This window comes from Oryzias latipes, chromosome 7 (assembly GCF_002234675.1).
Source record: "Oryzias latipes chromosome 7, ASM223467v1".
Classification (NCBI taxonomy): Eukaryota; Metazoa; Chordata; class Actinopteri; order Beloniformes; family Adrianichthyidae; genus Oryzias; species Oryzias latipes.
In genome coordinates, this window is record NC_019865.2 from 13,179,688 (window position 1) to 13,193,238 (window position 13,551).

The following is a 13,551-nucleotide window of genomic DNA, read 5'->3' on the forward strand; positions in this document are numbered from 1 at the left end:
AGCAGAGGGGGCTAAGGCTGAGAAGATTGCTGTAAAGTATTCCCTTTGATATACTGGCCAAGAAGCCTTTGATTAAATGCGGTCCCAGTAGGAGCCCACACTAGATCCTCTGTGGCACAACCATGTCCAATCACCAGCTATCAACAGCTGCAGGTAATTACAGTCATCTAGTCATTAGCCTGGGACCCACCTGGAATTCCACATAGTGAGGGGTGGGAGAGGGCCAGCAGGGGTTGAGGTTTTAGCCTGAGTCTTTAATCAAATGCTTCCCTCCCCTTGAATGATATAATGCACCGCACCCCAGTCCACACCGAATCAGCTTTTCTCACTATGTGATTGGATCAGGTCTGCTGTTTAAGTTCCTCTCAGGCCACTTCGGTCAAAAATGGTAAATGGAGATATGAAAGCAACCTTCTGATTTTCCCCACTATAAATGTAGTTTTAAAGGAAAAAGCAAAAATACCAGTCTTTCTCTTACACCATATATTTCATAAGAAGATCTGTTTACATGAGGCAATGTACACAATGTTATACAAGGAAGCTGGAAAGCAGAAAAGTGAAATCTGTCAATAGTAGGATTAACTCGATCGTATGAGCATCAAGACATTTTTTTTTTGTCTTTCTGTCAGCAGCAGGTTGTCTCATCTTGCACGCTGGAAGCTAATGTACACCAGTCCATCACAGCAATGGGAGTGCTTGAAACTCTCCCAGTGAAAGTCAAGGTAGTGCAGCCTCATCTATAGATGAGAAATGAAACACTTTTCAATTTAAATAAATTGCTTAAAACACCTCTCTTATCACTTATCATTAAAAAAGACATTAGAATTAAAAGCTTCAATAATGCACCCGTCCATCTTATGTCCATCTTTGAGTCCACTGATGGCTGTTTGCTGGTCTATTTCACCAAGTCTATTTCTCAGATTGCACTGACCAAGCTACTTTCCAAAGTCCAATCACGTATGTTCTCTTTTTTATAATTTCCTTTTTGTTTTTGTCGATAGACATGAATTTCCCCCAAAACTGAATGCAAGTATATGATGGTTTAATAATACTGGATATGTTTGAAGGCTCAGGTAATGAAGAAATGCTGTCTGCAAAACATCACAAAAGTAATCACAGAAGTAAAGGTTGGCTGGACTGACTCAGTGGTAACAGCCAGCGGTGTCACTGGAACCCAATCCAGGCGAGTCAGTCACAGAGACACAAAATGGGCCTAATGAGTATTATTTCATTGTGGTTTTACTGGGTTCTACTGTTTTAATAAACAAGTAGAAAAACCATGCAGTTATGATGAGCAAACAAGGTGGGAGAAGTGGAGGGCGGAGATGCAGAGCACTTTTGGACAGACTTTTCCAGAATGCAGTGTTCCACGGGATGTCCCATGAGGGGGGAAAGGGGTGAAGCTGCATTACAAGGATCAAAAGGGGTGTTTCCTCAGGTCTGATCTAACCACTCTGCTCGTTTGGGGGCCTTGCATGTATGTACGTCCACAGCTTCCTCGCAGTCTTTGCACTCCACTGCACAGCACCATTTGAACTTGCACTCGCACTTGGTGATTTGCTTGATTCTGGTCGTGTCATAGCCACGCCCACAGCACATGACCTCGCAGCCATCTGTGCCACGAGACGTCTTATTGCAGACCCGCCCCGCTGTGCCTAGGGAGCCTGCAAAAGGAATTCAAGAGATGAGTTTATAATTTACAAAATTATATTTAAAATCAAAATTATTGAATAATGTGTCAGCATCTAGTTCATCTTTTCTAAAGTTGACTTTCATACAGTGAATTTTATTTTAGATTTTTTGTGGAGGCCCAGTGCATTTTAAAATTTGTTAATAAAAAAGCTGAATATTTTATCATATATAATTTATTTTGTATTTATGCTTTGATTTTAAGTTTTCACTAACTTAATTTTTAAAAAAGTGAACATATTAAGTAGTAATTCCAAACATTTTTAAAAGTTCTTAAAGCTTCAGTGAACAATGTTTCTACTTTTTTATTATTTTCCCCTCTAGTCAGATTTATTTTACCTTACCTCAATAGAAAACAGAGCTTGTTTAATTGTTTTCATGCTTAACTACAAATTGTTTCTTTATTTTTTCTTTTGTGTCCTTTTTAATGGCCAAAAATTCACTAGCCTAGAGAGTAAAGTCAATGGCGTATTCTGTTAGCAGATCTCCCTATTCTGTTTTGGGGGGCTATTTGCAACAGTTGTAGTTTTATAGTCAAAGGTCAAATTAAAGATTATGCAGTTTTTTTTCTTATTAGTGTCAGTAAATTAAATTCCATCAGGAGCTTCTGGTTAAAGCATTTGAGTTTTTCGTGTTTTTAGTCCAAAAGTAAGCCTCAGAAATGCAACACACTGAAGGAACATAAAAACCCAAGACATTTCTAATTGTAAAGGCATTCAACCATTTAAGAATAAATCGGCAATAGTTATCAATTCCACGCAAACTCCATGGAGTTTAGCAACACTTGTGGTAGATTTTTAATTTTCTATGAAGTTTTTCTTTACTCATTTTCAATTAAGACGAAGTCTTTGAAGAAAAAATGTTTTGTTTTTCATTCATTTCTAGTCTATGGTTCGACTTTAGTTGTACCGATCCATTTGACCAATTTTGATCTTTGAGTTGATGACTCTGGCTATTACCTTATGTGTGGCATATTGTCTGCCTTATATGAATGTCATCCTCACACAGATTTGAGCTCATGTTTGGTGTGAGAAGCTCCTTGTTTAAACTGCTACCTATCACAACAAGCTGCTCATAGAACAACAGACCCACACACACAACTATGCAGTGTTGGTAGAGTGGCCTATAGTTGCACTGCCTTTCCCAAGCCACTGCTTCCTTTGAAGCACCTCTGTGTGTGTGTGTGTGTGTGTCTGTTGTGTATGAGGGTTAAATGAACAGTGGAGCGTGACAGACAGACAGGCTCTCACACTCTGAGGCCCACTTTGCCCTCCAGCTACGCTTAGCTCGGACCGACAGAGAGGGAGAAAGACTGTGACAGACAGAGAAGTGACTTTTTTTTAAATTAGCTGCTTGTGTCCTTAGGCTCTGGATTCCACTGAGAAGATGAGAAAGAGGGGGAGGATGGATGTTGGGACAAAGGGTGATGCAGACAAAGGCAGTGAGTATGATGAAGAACAGAAAAGAGTTTCTGAATGATGGAGATGCTGGTGCCAGATGCCCCAAAAATTTGTCCAGGAGTGTTTCATTCATCAACCAGTTAGTTTGACGCAGTTATAAATGACTGTGTAAAAGGTGGACTAAGACATCCTGAGACCGCAGGCGTGAATGTGTATGTCATATTGTTTGTTGACAGAGACAGACAGAGGTCAGGTGGTCGTAGAAAGACCATGTCCTCAGGGTACAAGGATATTAGCTTGCACCAACATCACAGAGGAGGCCTTCTGTGTTATCCGACTACCATCACACACACACACATGCCAGCATTTCTGCCCACAAAACTTACAACTCATGCATGAGCATACACACGACACACACATAACACCCCTAAATCATAACACAGTCAGGGTAATCCATCAACAGCCATGAGAAATTGCTCCTCTGCCTTTCAGTTTGCCGCCGTCCCTCCCCCTGCTGTCTTACCTACTGTTTTGTCTTGCATGCAGTAATCCGGAGAGTTCTCAAAGTAGACCAGGTCATTTTTAGTGGCCTTCCTGAAGGCTTTGTTGGCTACAGTGAAACCTGTCCCATCCTGATTCATGGTCACCTCAATGGCCCCGTTGTATTTCCTCCTCAGGAAGTCACCTGTCTTCCTGAAGTCTGACATGGCCATCCAGCATGTCCGCAGTGTGCAAGAGCCGCTCACACCGTGGCATTTACACTCCAGCTTCATGAAGCGCTTCACTGCCTACATTGACAGGTTTGAAAGTTATTTTTCATTTGATTATACAAACTTACATACCACAACGTTTTAACTTGGTTTAACTCTAGGATCTCCGTCACACACAGGTGACAGATTCAGCTTTGCCAAAGTAAAACGACTGGCTTTTTCAGTCAACTTACTGTTCTGCCACAGCGGTTGTTGTGTAAGTTCATGAGTGCCCGGGCATCACGAACTGTCCTCTCTTTGGCATCTATGAAGGCTTTGGCAAACTTGATCCCATAGTTGATGTTATCGCTGCAGCCGCCCCAGTCGAACTCGCCTCTTTCATCTCTAGCTCGTCCTCGCTTATGAGGATCACAGTTACAGGTTCTCAGGTCCCCCTGGCTGCAGGCACGAGTCAGAGCATACACAACTCCTGCTGAGGAGATGGCGTAGACGAAGGCTGCTTCTCGACTGCCTGGGAAGAAAAACGAATAAAAAAATGAAATTATTTGAGGGTAATGTAACCTAGTGTGTTCCAAATCACAGACACGTCATGGAATAGACCGTCTAAGAACCAAAGACTTGAGAGCTTTTAAGTCCTCATGTTTTGCTTCGAGACACACATTGTACCATGACAATGTTTAAGTGTGAGGCATGAGGACAAGAAGGTGAAACATATCAGCTCTGATGCGTAGAATATACCAGATCTGTTTAAATATTATCATGGAAATAATCCTTGCTGCACGGCTCTGCTCTGCTCACATAAACTGTTTAAATACAGTCACAGTGATACCCCATTTATCAGCACTGCGGTGATGTCATGGCATCAATATCCACCATTGCTTCTTCTCATTTTAGGTCTTTGAAACATGACTCAAGCATTGTGTGGCCAAAGACACAGAAGAAACATGCAGCGGTTTGTCACAGACTATTGAAATAGAGAGGAGTGAGTATAATTATCCCCTTCATGCTCTAAAACATTCAAACCAAATGTTTAAAATGGTATCTAATGCTAAGCCTGAAATAAATTTTGTCTGGTTTTAAGAATAGCACTCATACCTGATAAGTGAAAATAAGTTTTCCCTAACTCTTTTACCAAAACTGTTGAAGATTTGACCAAATAAGTTTCATGTTCTTGTTAAGTTTTAGTTTGAGTACCCATCTAAATTAGTTGTGTTTTTGTTCAATTTCTCTTGGAATTTATCCATAAATTTGCATTTCTTTCATCTGAGCAATCTTTACTTTCCACCACTGATAAGCTCCATATTCACAACTGACTTTGTGAATGTTTGTATAAAAATAAAATAGAAAAACGTTTCTCAAGTGATAAAGTTTTATTCCTGCAAAGCCCTATGCTTTTAAATCTTCCCATCATTCACAGATGTGCTATTTGACGTGCCTGCTAGTTTTCTAAACTTTATGTTTTGGTTATTAAAACTGGGATTTAGTTTTTGTTTTAAATACTACAGACCAAAATAAACTGATAAATTTTCTGTACATGGACTTATGTCATCCCTTTTCTCCAATAAATAACATAATAATAATAAAAAAAAACATTTGAGGATTTTGTTATAAATCAAATGATCCTATATGAAAAAAAAGAATACACCACTCCTGATGAAATATTGATCTCTAAACATTCATACCATATTGTTTTAAGGCTACCTAATTTTAATACTTTTCAGGTTTGCACCAGAGTGATTATAAAACAGGTTGTGATTTGCTCAGCAGCTTTAAGTAAACTATTTCTCTGCGACTTTTGTTATAAATTAGTTTGAAGACATTTGCAGACAGCAGACAAAAAAATCAATTTCGATGCATCCACTTGCAGACAAATAGATCAATTAATGTCTTCGTTTTCTTCATCTTAGCTGGCATCTGGTTAAAATTTTTACGGTTGGATTGCTCAAATTTTGCTTGCCATTTTTGTTGCACCGGTAATGTTGGGTTGGGGTTGTGAGGGGCTGTAAGCAAGCAGGACAAAGCGTATACAAAGGGATGATGGGAAGTGAGCACAGGCTAACTTCGTGCCAAAAGTTCCACCCATAACTCATAGGTAAATTTTTGATGAACTTCTGCCGCTCTGCAGAAACTATGTTCGACACGGGCTTTCTTTATTCTGGCTAAAAATGGCATTGTCAGAACATCAAGACCACTGGGAATGTTTTGACAGTAGACAAAAAGGTGATGGGAGTCGGTCTCCAATCATTTATAAATTTCATCACGTAAATCTTAAAGAAAACACCACTGATGTGCTCTGTAGCAACCCTGAGAGCCTGGTTAGCCAATCACAGTCCAAGATTTTCTGACAACAGACATTTAACATGTACACAAAAAAACGACATCCCAAATCAAAATTGGGTCATTTTAGGGGGTGAGCATCAGAAACTGATGCAAAGCAGTAATCTAAAAAGTAGTAAACTTGAATTTTGTTTTAATAAAAAACGAATGTGTTATTGCAAACTGCGTTTATAATAAAAATAACATTGTTGCAAGAAGTTTTTCTCAAAATAAAGACAATCAAAAAAGTTTTTTTGGGGGGAAAATTGTGGGACCAGGATCCAAGCTTTTTGTTCAGTGCAAACTAGTGTCCCAATAAATGTGTGAAGTAAAGAGAAGGAGAAATTGGGAGTTGAGTGTGTCTGTGTGTGTGTGTGTGCATGTGTGTGTGTGGGGGAGCAGTGAGAAGGGCATCACTGGTCATCTTTCAAACCTGCACTGTTTGTCTGACAGTGAGAATATCTCTCTAAATATTTACATCGACATTGCTGTTTATTCCTCTCCACCGCACACATACATGAACACACACCATCACACACACACACACACCATCACACACACACACACACACATGCAGAGCCAGTATCTCCATATCTGCTACTTTTCTCCATATATCACCAGCCCCCACACATACTTGTGATAGCTGGACGGGGCACAATAACAAGCTAAGTTAGGGATGTCAGAAACTGAATTTGAAGAGAAAACCACCTTGTCATGCAACCCGCTCCTTTCTATTATATCAGATGACTACCCAGGAAGCATTTCTTTGTAAGTCAAGCACAAATGAACAGAAGAAGAAAAAACAACAGCTGCATGTTTAGTTTAGGACATTTAGCAGTTATTTCCCTTGTTGACTTTCAGGTGCAAAAGTGCATTTATTACTTTTCCATGCAAGTCAAATTCACAACAAATTGAAAAAATGTATAAATGACAAAACTTCTGTCTCGCAGCAACAGTCAATTTTTTTTCAGACATGAAAGTAACAGCTGATGTTTGGCAAATTTATCTCAGTTGTTTCTGCATGATCTTTCACAATTTCATCATGGTATTTTAGCTAAACATTTTTTTGCCATTATGCAGGTAAAACCATTGTGTTATTTTTGAACTCCTCATAAGTGCCCAAATTTTCCAAAGGACCTTTGCTAAACGTTTCCAAAACCGAAAAATACAAACTCTAAAAGCAGTTTCTCAGCTGACAGGAAGGGTCAAAAAAGGGTTCCTAAGCCTCTCTCAGTCTATTTTTTAGAGGTGCTAACATCCATGAATGTTCCAACTAAAATAGGAAAATTCCTTGTTCCATCTCAAATGATGAAAATATGGAACTAATTATTTTAGCTTCCATTATTTTTATTGTGCAGTTTACCTGTAGCGTATCCAACTGGACAATGCAAGTTTCACACATTATTACTAAAGTTTACAAATTCAGAATGCTAATAAAGTTTTACATACAGTTAATTACATTTATCCTCTGCACATGCAACAATTATTTTATAAAAAATAATGTACCACTATTTCTGACCTAATTTTGTAAATTTTTTCAATTTTGATTCAAATTTACATTATACAAACATGCATTCCATTTCAATTAAATGCAGAGGTTTCATCTGCACTTCAGGACTGCATTATGGATATGGAAGCTGGAGGAGAACATGCAGGCTAACATGGATGTTTGACAGTGCCACAGAGCGGCGAGTTCTTGCTTGAGAAGTAAACAAAAACATGGACGGGCTGCATCTTTATGTCTGAATGCCTATAGAACAAAACAAATCTCAATTAGGGCATCTAAACATAGGCCATTGCAGCAAACATGGAGTACAAGAAGCAAAATGAAAGACAAAGAAAAGTGAAGACAGCACAGTGAGACACGGAGTTGAGGTTTAAACGGAGCATCATTTGGCCACACAGTCAGCTGTCAGATGGAAAATTGTGTTTATGCAGACGTACTTCTGAGCAACACGCGTCCAAAAACGGTGTGGTCACGGTCCAGTGTGCTGCAGTTCCATCGATGGTGTCTGAACTGGTGCTGACACTCTCTGATCCACTCCTTGGTGCCCTCGCCAATGGCCTGCATGATGTCAGGATGGCGCTGGCAGAGTTGCCTTTGTTTGTTCACCAGACCTGGGATGTTGTCACAGATTACACGGGCTCCCAGAGCACCAATATACCTGAGAGTGTCCAGAACAGAAAGGACTTGAGTGAAGATCACTTTTGCAAAAGATGTTGAAAATATTACTTAATAGTATAACATTGCTGATTTCTTGATTCAAATGCGACTTTTACTGCCTGTCAACTCAAGCAAACTTGTACTGGCCTGGCCATGAAGGAGAGCTACAGTAAAAGTCCTCAGTGAGTCAGAGTTCACTACACTTAGCAGTTTAGGGTTTGAGGAGGGGAGTGGAAACCATTTACCATTCTCTTCAAATAAATAAGCACTTAACCTCTCCCCACAGGACCTGTCTGTTTGAATGTTTCACAGTGAAAGAGTTGAAATTGTGTCAAAAAAGAGGGTAACGTCTTGGGCCTCCAATAACTGTCAACCTCAGACTGTTTTGACCAGCTTTGATCTTGTTCCTTCCTCAAAAGTTCTTGGAAACTATCCTCCTTTTTTTTTATATAAATACAGTTTTACATTAGCTTGTGAACAAAAATTCCTTGGTTTACTAAAAATGGACTCTAACTCCAGTGTGTCTCAGTGCAGAAGCATGAGGCTACCTGCAGACATAGTGGCTGCAGGGCATCTTGAGGGTTACAGAGGGGAGGGGAGGCAGCGTGCAGTTGTGTGGTCGGGTTTTATGAGGTTGGGCTAGAAGATTTGGAGACTGGAGACGAGACACTTCCAAAACTGGGATTAGAAATGATGGAAGGCAACAGAGTGCTCATCAAAGGGAAGAAGTTGTGTTTTAAATGTATTTTTTTTTGTTTGAGCGTCAGAAGATCTTTTGGATTTTATTGAACACTATAATTTACTAATAAACTATAATTTACAAGTTGAAAGCAGCATGCTGTAAAGCGTTATAAAGTTACAAAAACAAAGCAAAAAGGGACAATGGACTCTTTTACTAGCTAATGTTATCCTGTGAGGATAATAATAATTATTTGCTATTCTTTTTATGATCAAAAGATAACATTTTTACCAAAAACCTAATTTTGTATGCATTATTAGGACGAAACAATTGTACACACATCCTCAAATTCTGTTTAATTTTGCTAATTTGTAAAAAGAAAAATTGCCAACTAAAGTTGACAAAAGAATTATATATGAAAACCAAGCAAATTTAGTTAAAAATGTTTCCATCCGTTTAATTCCAATCAATGAAAGTTTCTTGCAATCCAATTCTGTCTGTCTTTCCAAAAAGCCCAAATTACGCTAAATGTATTTTTTAATAACAGTACTTAAGTTATAAGTAAAGAGTCTGGAGGGTGTGGTCTCATTTATTTCCAGTTGAAGGAAAGACGATGCAAAAAAAAGACAGAGAAAGAAAACCAAACCCCTGCAGAAACTAAGTATTTAGATCATTGCAATTAAGTGTTGATCAATTCATTCAAGGATGCATAAATCCAAATCAGATCATTTCCAAATTTGTCATAGCTTCTGGTGCTTTCAAACGAAACAATTAATCACAATAAATGTAATTCTGTATAAATAAAATAATAGTGTAAAATTGGTCACTACTAATAAGCCTCATTGTTATTATTTTGTAGTAAGGTGCACAGTAAAAATGGCAAAGTTACTGAGATTTAAATATGAATTTTATTTCTGGAGTTTCATTACTGGCTCCAGCTTTAGCAAAAAGAAAGCCAAAGCTTAATGGAAATAAATCCATAAAGATTGCAAAGTGCCAGTGTTAGCATGCCTCACTACTCCCTTTAACTGATTTTAATACACAAACTATTGCATTCCATCTCCTTCAACCCGCCCACACATGGACACCTCTCCTATAAACACTCACGCGCACTTTTTTTTTGCTTGCGCAGCAGGCAAAATTCTAAGCTCCACTTGTTGTGAATGACTGCGCTGTCACCTGTGCGCGCCCGTGTCAGTGTGGGATGTGACTGAATACCTGCCGAATAATTAACCAGCCAACAGGGAACCTAATTCACTGATCTGTACTCATCATTTGTCAGTGCGTCTGGCCAACACAAGTAGGCCCCAAGAAGCATTTTGGAACCGGAATCATAGGGACGCTCGAGTTTCATTCACAAACTCATAATTATTTATGACTATGTGTTTTGGCCATTTTTACAGGGGGAAATTAAATAACAGGTGGGGGAAATTATGTTTTTCATTTCCCCCCAAAAAATTCTGAATCATGCTGAGCATAATTTGATGACAACATCGGAATTTTACGCTCAGTTTGCTGCAAACATCTCCAAAAAAAAAACTTTTTTACGCCAAGCTTTAAGAAATCATTACTTGTCAGATATGGTAACACCAATCTAAGAGTCTATAAAATAGCCTTAACAAAATGTTTGCTATTTGTTTCATTTAATTTAGGCACTTTTTAGTCTGTTCTTCCCCTCAAGAGGATGATGAAGATGGTGCGTTTCTAAATCGTTTGGTGCCATCCAGGTAGCTCTAAATAAGTAAAGGTTGTCCACTCACCACCACGATGAGTCCACTCGAGGCGTTGTGAGCAGCAGCAGCAACAGGCAGGCACAGTAAATCCTGGAACTGGCACCGGAGTTCTGACATGAAGATGACCGGGATGAGAGTGAGGAACACGATGAACCAACGCGCGGAGTCCGAGCTGTCCGGAGGATGAGGGTTCTGTTTAAACCCGACATGGCTTTTTCGTGTGTTTTTTTCCCCCCACCGGTAAAATATAAGGAAAAAAAGATATTCCTAGATATCCTTTAATGGGAAGAGAGTGTATTTTACAAAGCTATGGAGTTATAAAGTCTCATTATCCAGTGCGTAATTCCATGGTGCGCGGCTGTCAGCAGAGCGAGGAGCGTATTCTCGGTGCCATGTGCGCTCCAGACTCTGAGGAGAGAGCAGCTTACCTGCCGCGGCCAGCAACAAGTGCAAGTTTTGCCTCTAATCTGAGTCTCCTTGGTTCTTATCCTTGAACTCAGAAGCAGAAAAAAAGACAGAATCAGAGCTGAAGGGGTTTCGCTGCTCTGTCTGCTGCGAGACTCTTTGTTGGGTTGAATGCGGGCGCAGGACCTCTCCTTTATTAGTGCACGATGGACAGAGTTTGAGCTGAGGGAGAAGCGGGGGAGAAGGTAGGGGGGTGAGGGTGGGCTGGTTACTAACAGCTCCTCTTCCTCATTGGGCAGCAGCAGGGGTTACAGGGTTTGACGAAGAAGGAGATATTGAAAAGGGATGGAGAAAGGTGCGCGCAAGGAAGGGTGATGCTGCTGCTGATGGCAAAGAGTCCATTAATGTGTTAGCTTCACGCATGAACTAAAACATTTATAATGTTGCAAATTCAATACTAAATTCATGCAATATCATTGCAACCCCCTTACATTTTCTGGATGGTAAAATTAATCCCTCATCTGATTGAACTACATATAAATATAACTCAGATTAAAAGTTTTTGAATTAAATGATAATGAGGAATACATTGGGTCCAATGTGTTTGCACAGTATAGAACCAGTAACAAATGCCTGTTCCTTTAAATGAGTATACATTCACAAGTAAAAGCGTAGAAAATTTTAAAGAATAAAGCAGGGAATGTGGGAAAGAGAAAACAGAGCCAAATCGTCCAGTGGAACAGCACTTTGGTTTAAATATGAACCACATGTTTAAGAGAGAATGCTGAGACAGCGACGGATTAAAGCACACACTAACACACACTAGGAATGACGGTCTGTGGATCCACCCTTACCTTGATTCCCAGTTTATTCATGTGATCATGAAGTGCATCTATTTCAAACATCAAATCTGCAACAATACTCATTCTTGAGCGATTCCTGTAAAATAAGTAAAGGACGTTCCTGAAAACTGCTTAAATGAATTTACTTTTGATAAGAAACCCTACTTCTTGAGACAGAAAATGCCATGGCTCATTCAGCTGACCCCAATAATGCTGGCCGACAAGTAAACATATCAGGAAAATCCCTGTCGGAATTGAAACTATTAGAATTAGCAAAAGCTGTTGCAAAGTGCCATTTCATTGAAAGCTTGAGAAAACAGTCCCAGTGTTTCTGCCAAAGCTAGTGTTAAAGCTAAGCTCCTTTAGGAGACTTTTTTTTTTGTGCATGTCTGTGTGCAGAACTGCAGGCGGGATTGATCTGCGCTGTTGACACATTCAAAAAACGTGGGTTGCAGTGAGAAGTGTACGAGTCAAAGAAGGTGAGGGAAACAAATGCTTGTGGATGCCTATGGACTTGAACTTTGACTTACTCTATATACTAAGGGTCTACAACCTGTTCCGGAGCCACGTCTGGCTCTTTTATTCCTCCATTGTGGCCCTTTGGCATTGAAGAAAAAATGCCAACGATATTGAGTGTGCTGTTTTAGGTCGTTTCTTTTAGTTAATTAGCTTTTGTCATTTCTGTTTAGATTTTTAACATGACAGATAACTAAGCAAAATGATGGTAAAAGGGAAAATCTACAGTGGCCTATTTTTAAAAATAGTTTCAAGCACATATTTCTTATATTCTGCTGCATAACTGTGTCTAGTTAGAGTTCAAATGGAAAAATGATAGAATTGCATTTAAATGCATAGATGAATATTTAAAAAAAATTGATTCTACACCTACAGTATATTGTCATGTTTTCTTGTAAAAGAAGAAGAAGAATCAAGACAGTAAAGTCCTGATGATGTAAAATGGCATGTTTGACTTTCTTACCTTTTTCATTCAAGTCAATCCGCTGCAGGAAGTGGATTTTATTTGACACAGGGTGTATTTTATTTTGAAAGGAACTTGTATACGCTGCTGTCAAAAGTAAAATAAGTTAAAATTGTTACAAATAGAAATATAAAATACTGTCATAGTTCAATTATTTCATTTAAAAGCTATATTTCATAAATGAACAATTTATTTACCACAAAAACATAAATAAAGTGTGTTTTTCTAAACCGTAAAAGTAGAATTTTGCAGCTCTGGCTGAGTTTTGGTCAGTAAGAAATTGAACTGAATGGCCTTTTTAGCGTCAAAGGTTGCAGACTCCTGACCTGCAGGAGCCAGTGAAGAACCACCACATCTGAAGAAGAATCTTCCTGCAGTATTTCAGGAAATGCTGCAGGAAGTTTTTCTTCCTGGCTGGATAAGACTTTTAGTCTCTAGACAACATGAGGTATTTTTCTGCTGCAAAAACAAAGCACCTATCTTGGTGGATGTGGGTTTTTGCCCTAATATGTGAAAGTTCAGTCAGACAGCCACCTTCAAAATAAAAGCAGAACAGTTAAAGATTGCTGTGTAGAAATGCTGCTCGGCGCTAACAGAGGAATGGAGGTGAGAGTAACGGTGGCAGGGGCTTTCA

The 13,551-nt window shown here is 39.2% G+C and overlaps 1 protein-coding gene across 1 annotated transcript; it reads right to left on the reverse strand.

The window, feature by feature from the left end:
- Nucleotides 1-1,434: 1,434 nt before the first annotated feature.
- Nucleotides 1,435-10,900, reverse strand: wnt2bb (wingless-type MMTV integration site family, member 2Bb). Its single transcript, NM_001201501.1, has 5 exons — nucleotides 10,719-10,900; nucleotides 8,060-8,280; nucleotides 4,033-4,310; nucleotides 3,613-3,877; nucleotides 1,435-1,664 (listed from the first exon to the last, which is right to left on the reverse strand). Exons 1-5 carry the CDS (start codon nucleotides 10,898-10,900, stop codon nucleotides 1,435-1,437), a joined length of 1,176 nt encoding a protein of 391 aa, NP_001188430.1.
- Nucleotides 10,901-13,551: the final 2,651 nt, after the last annotated feature.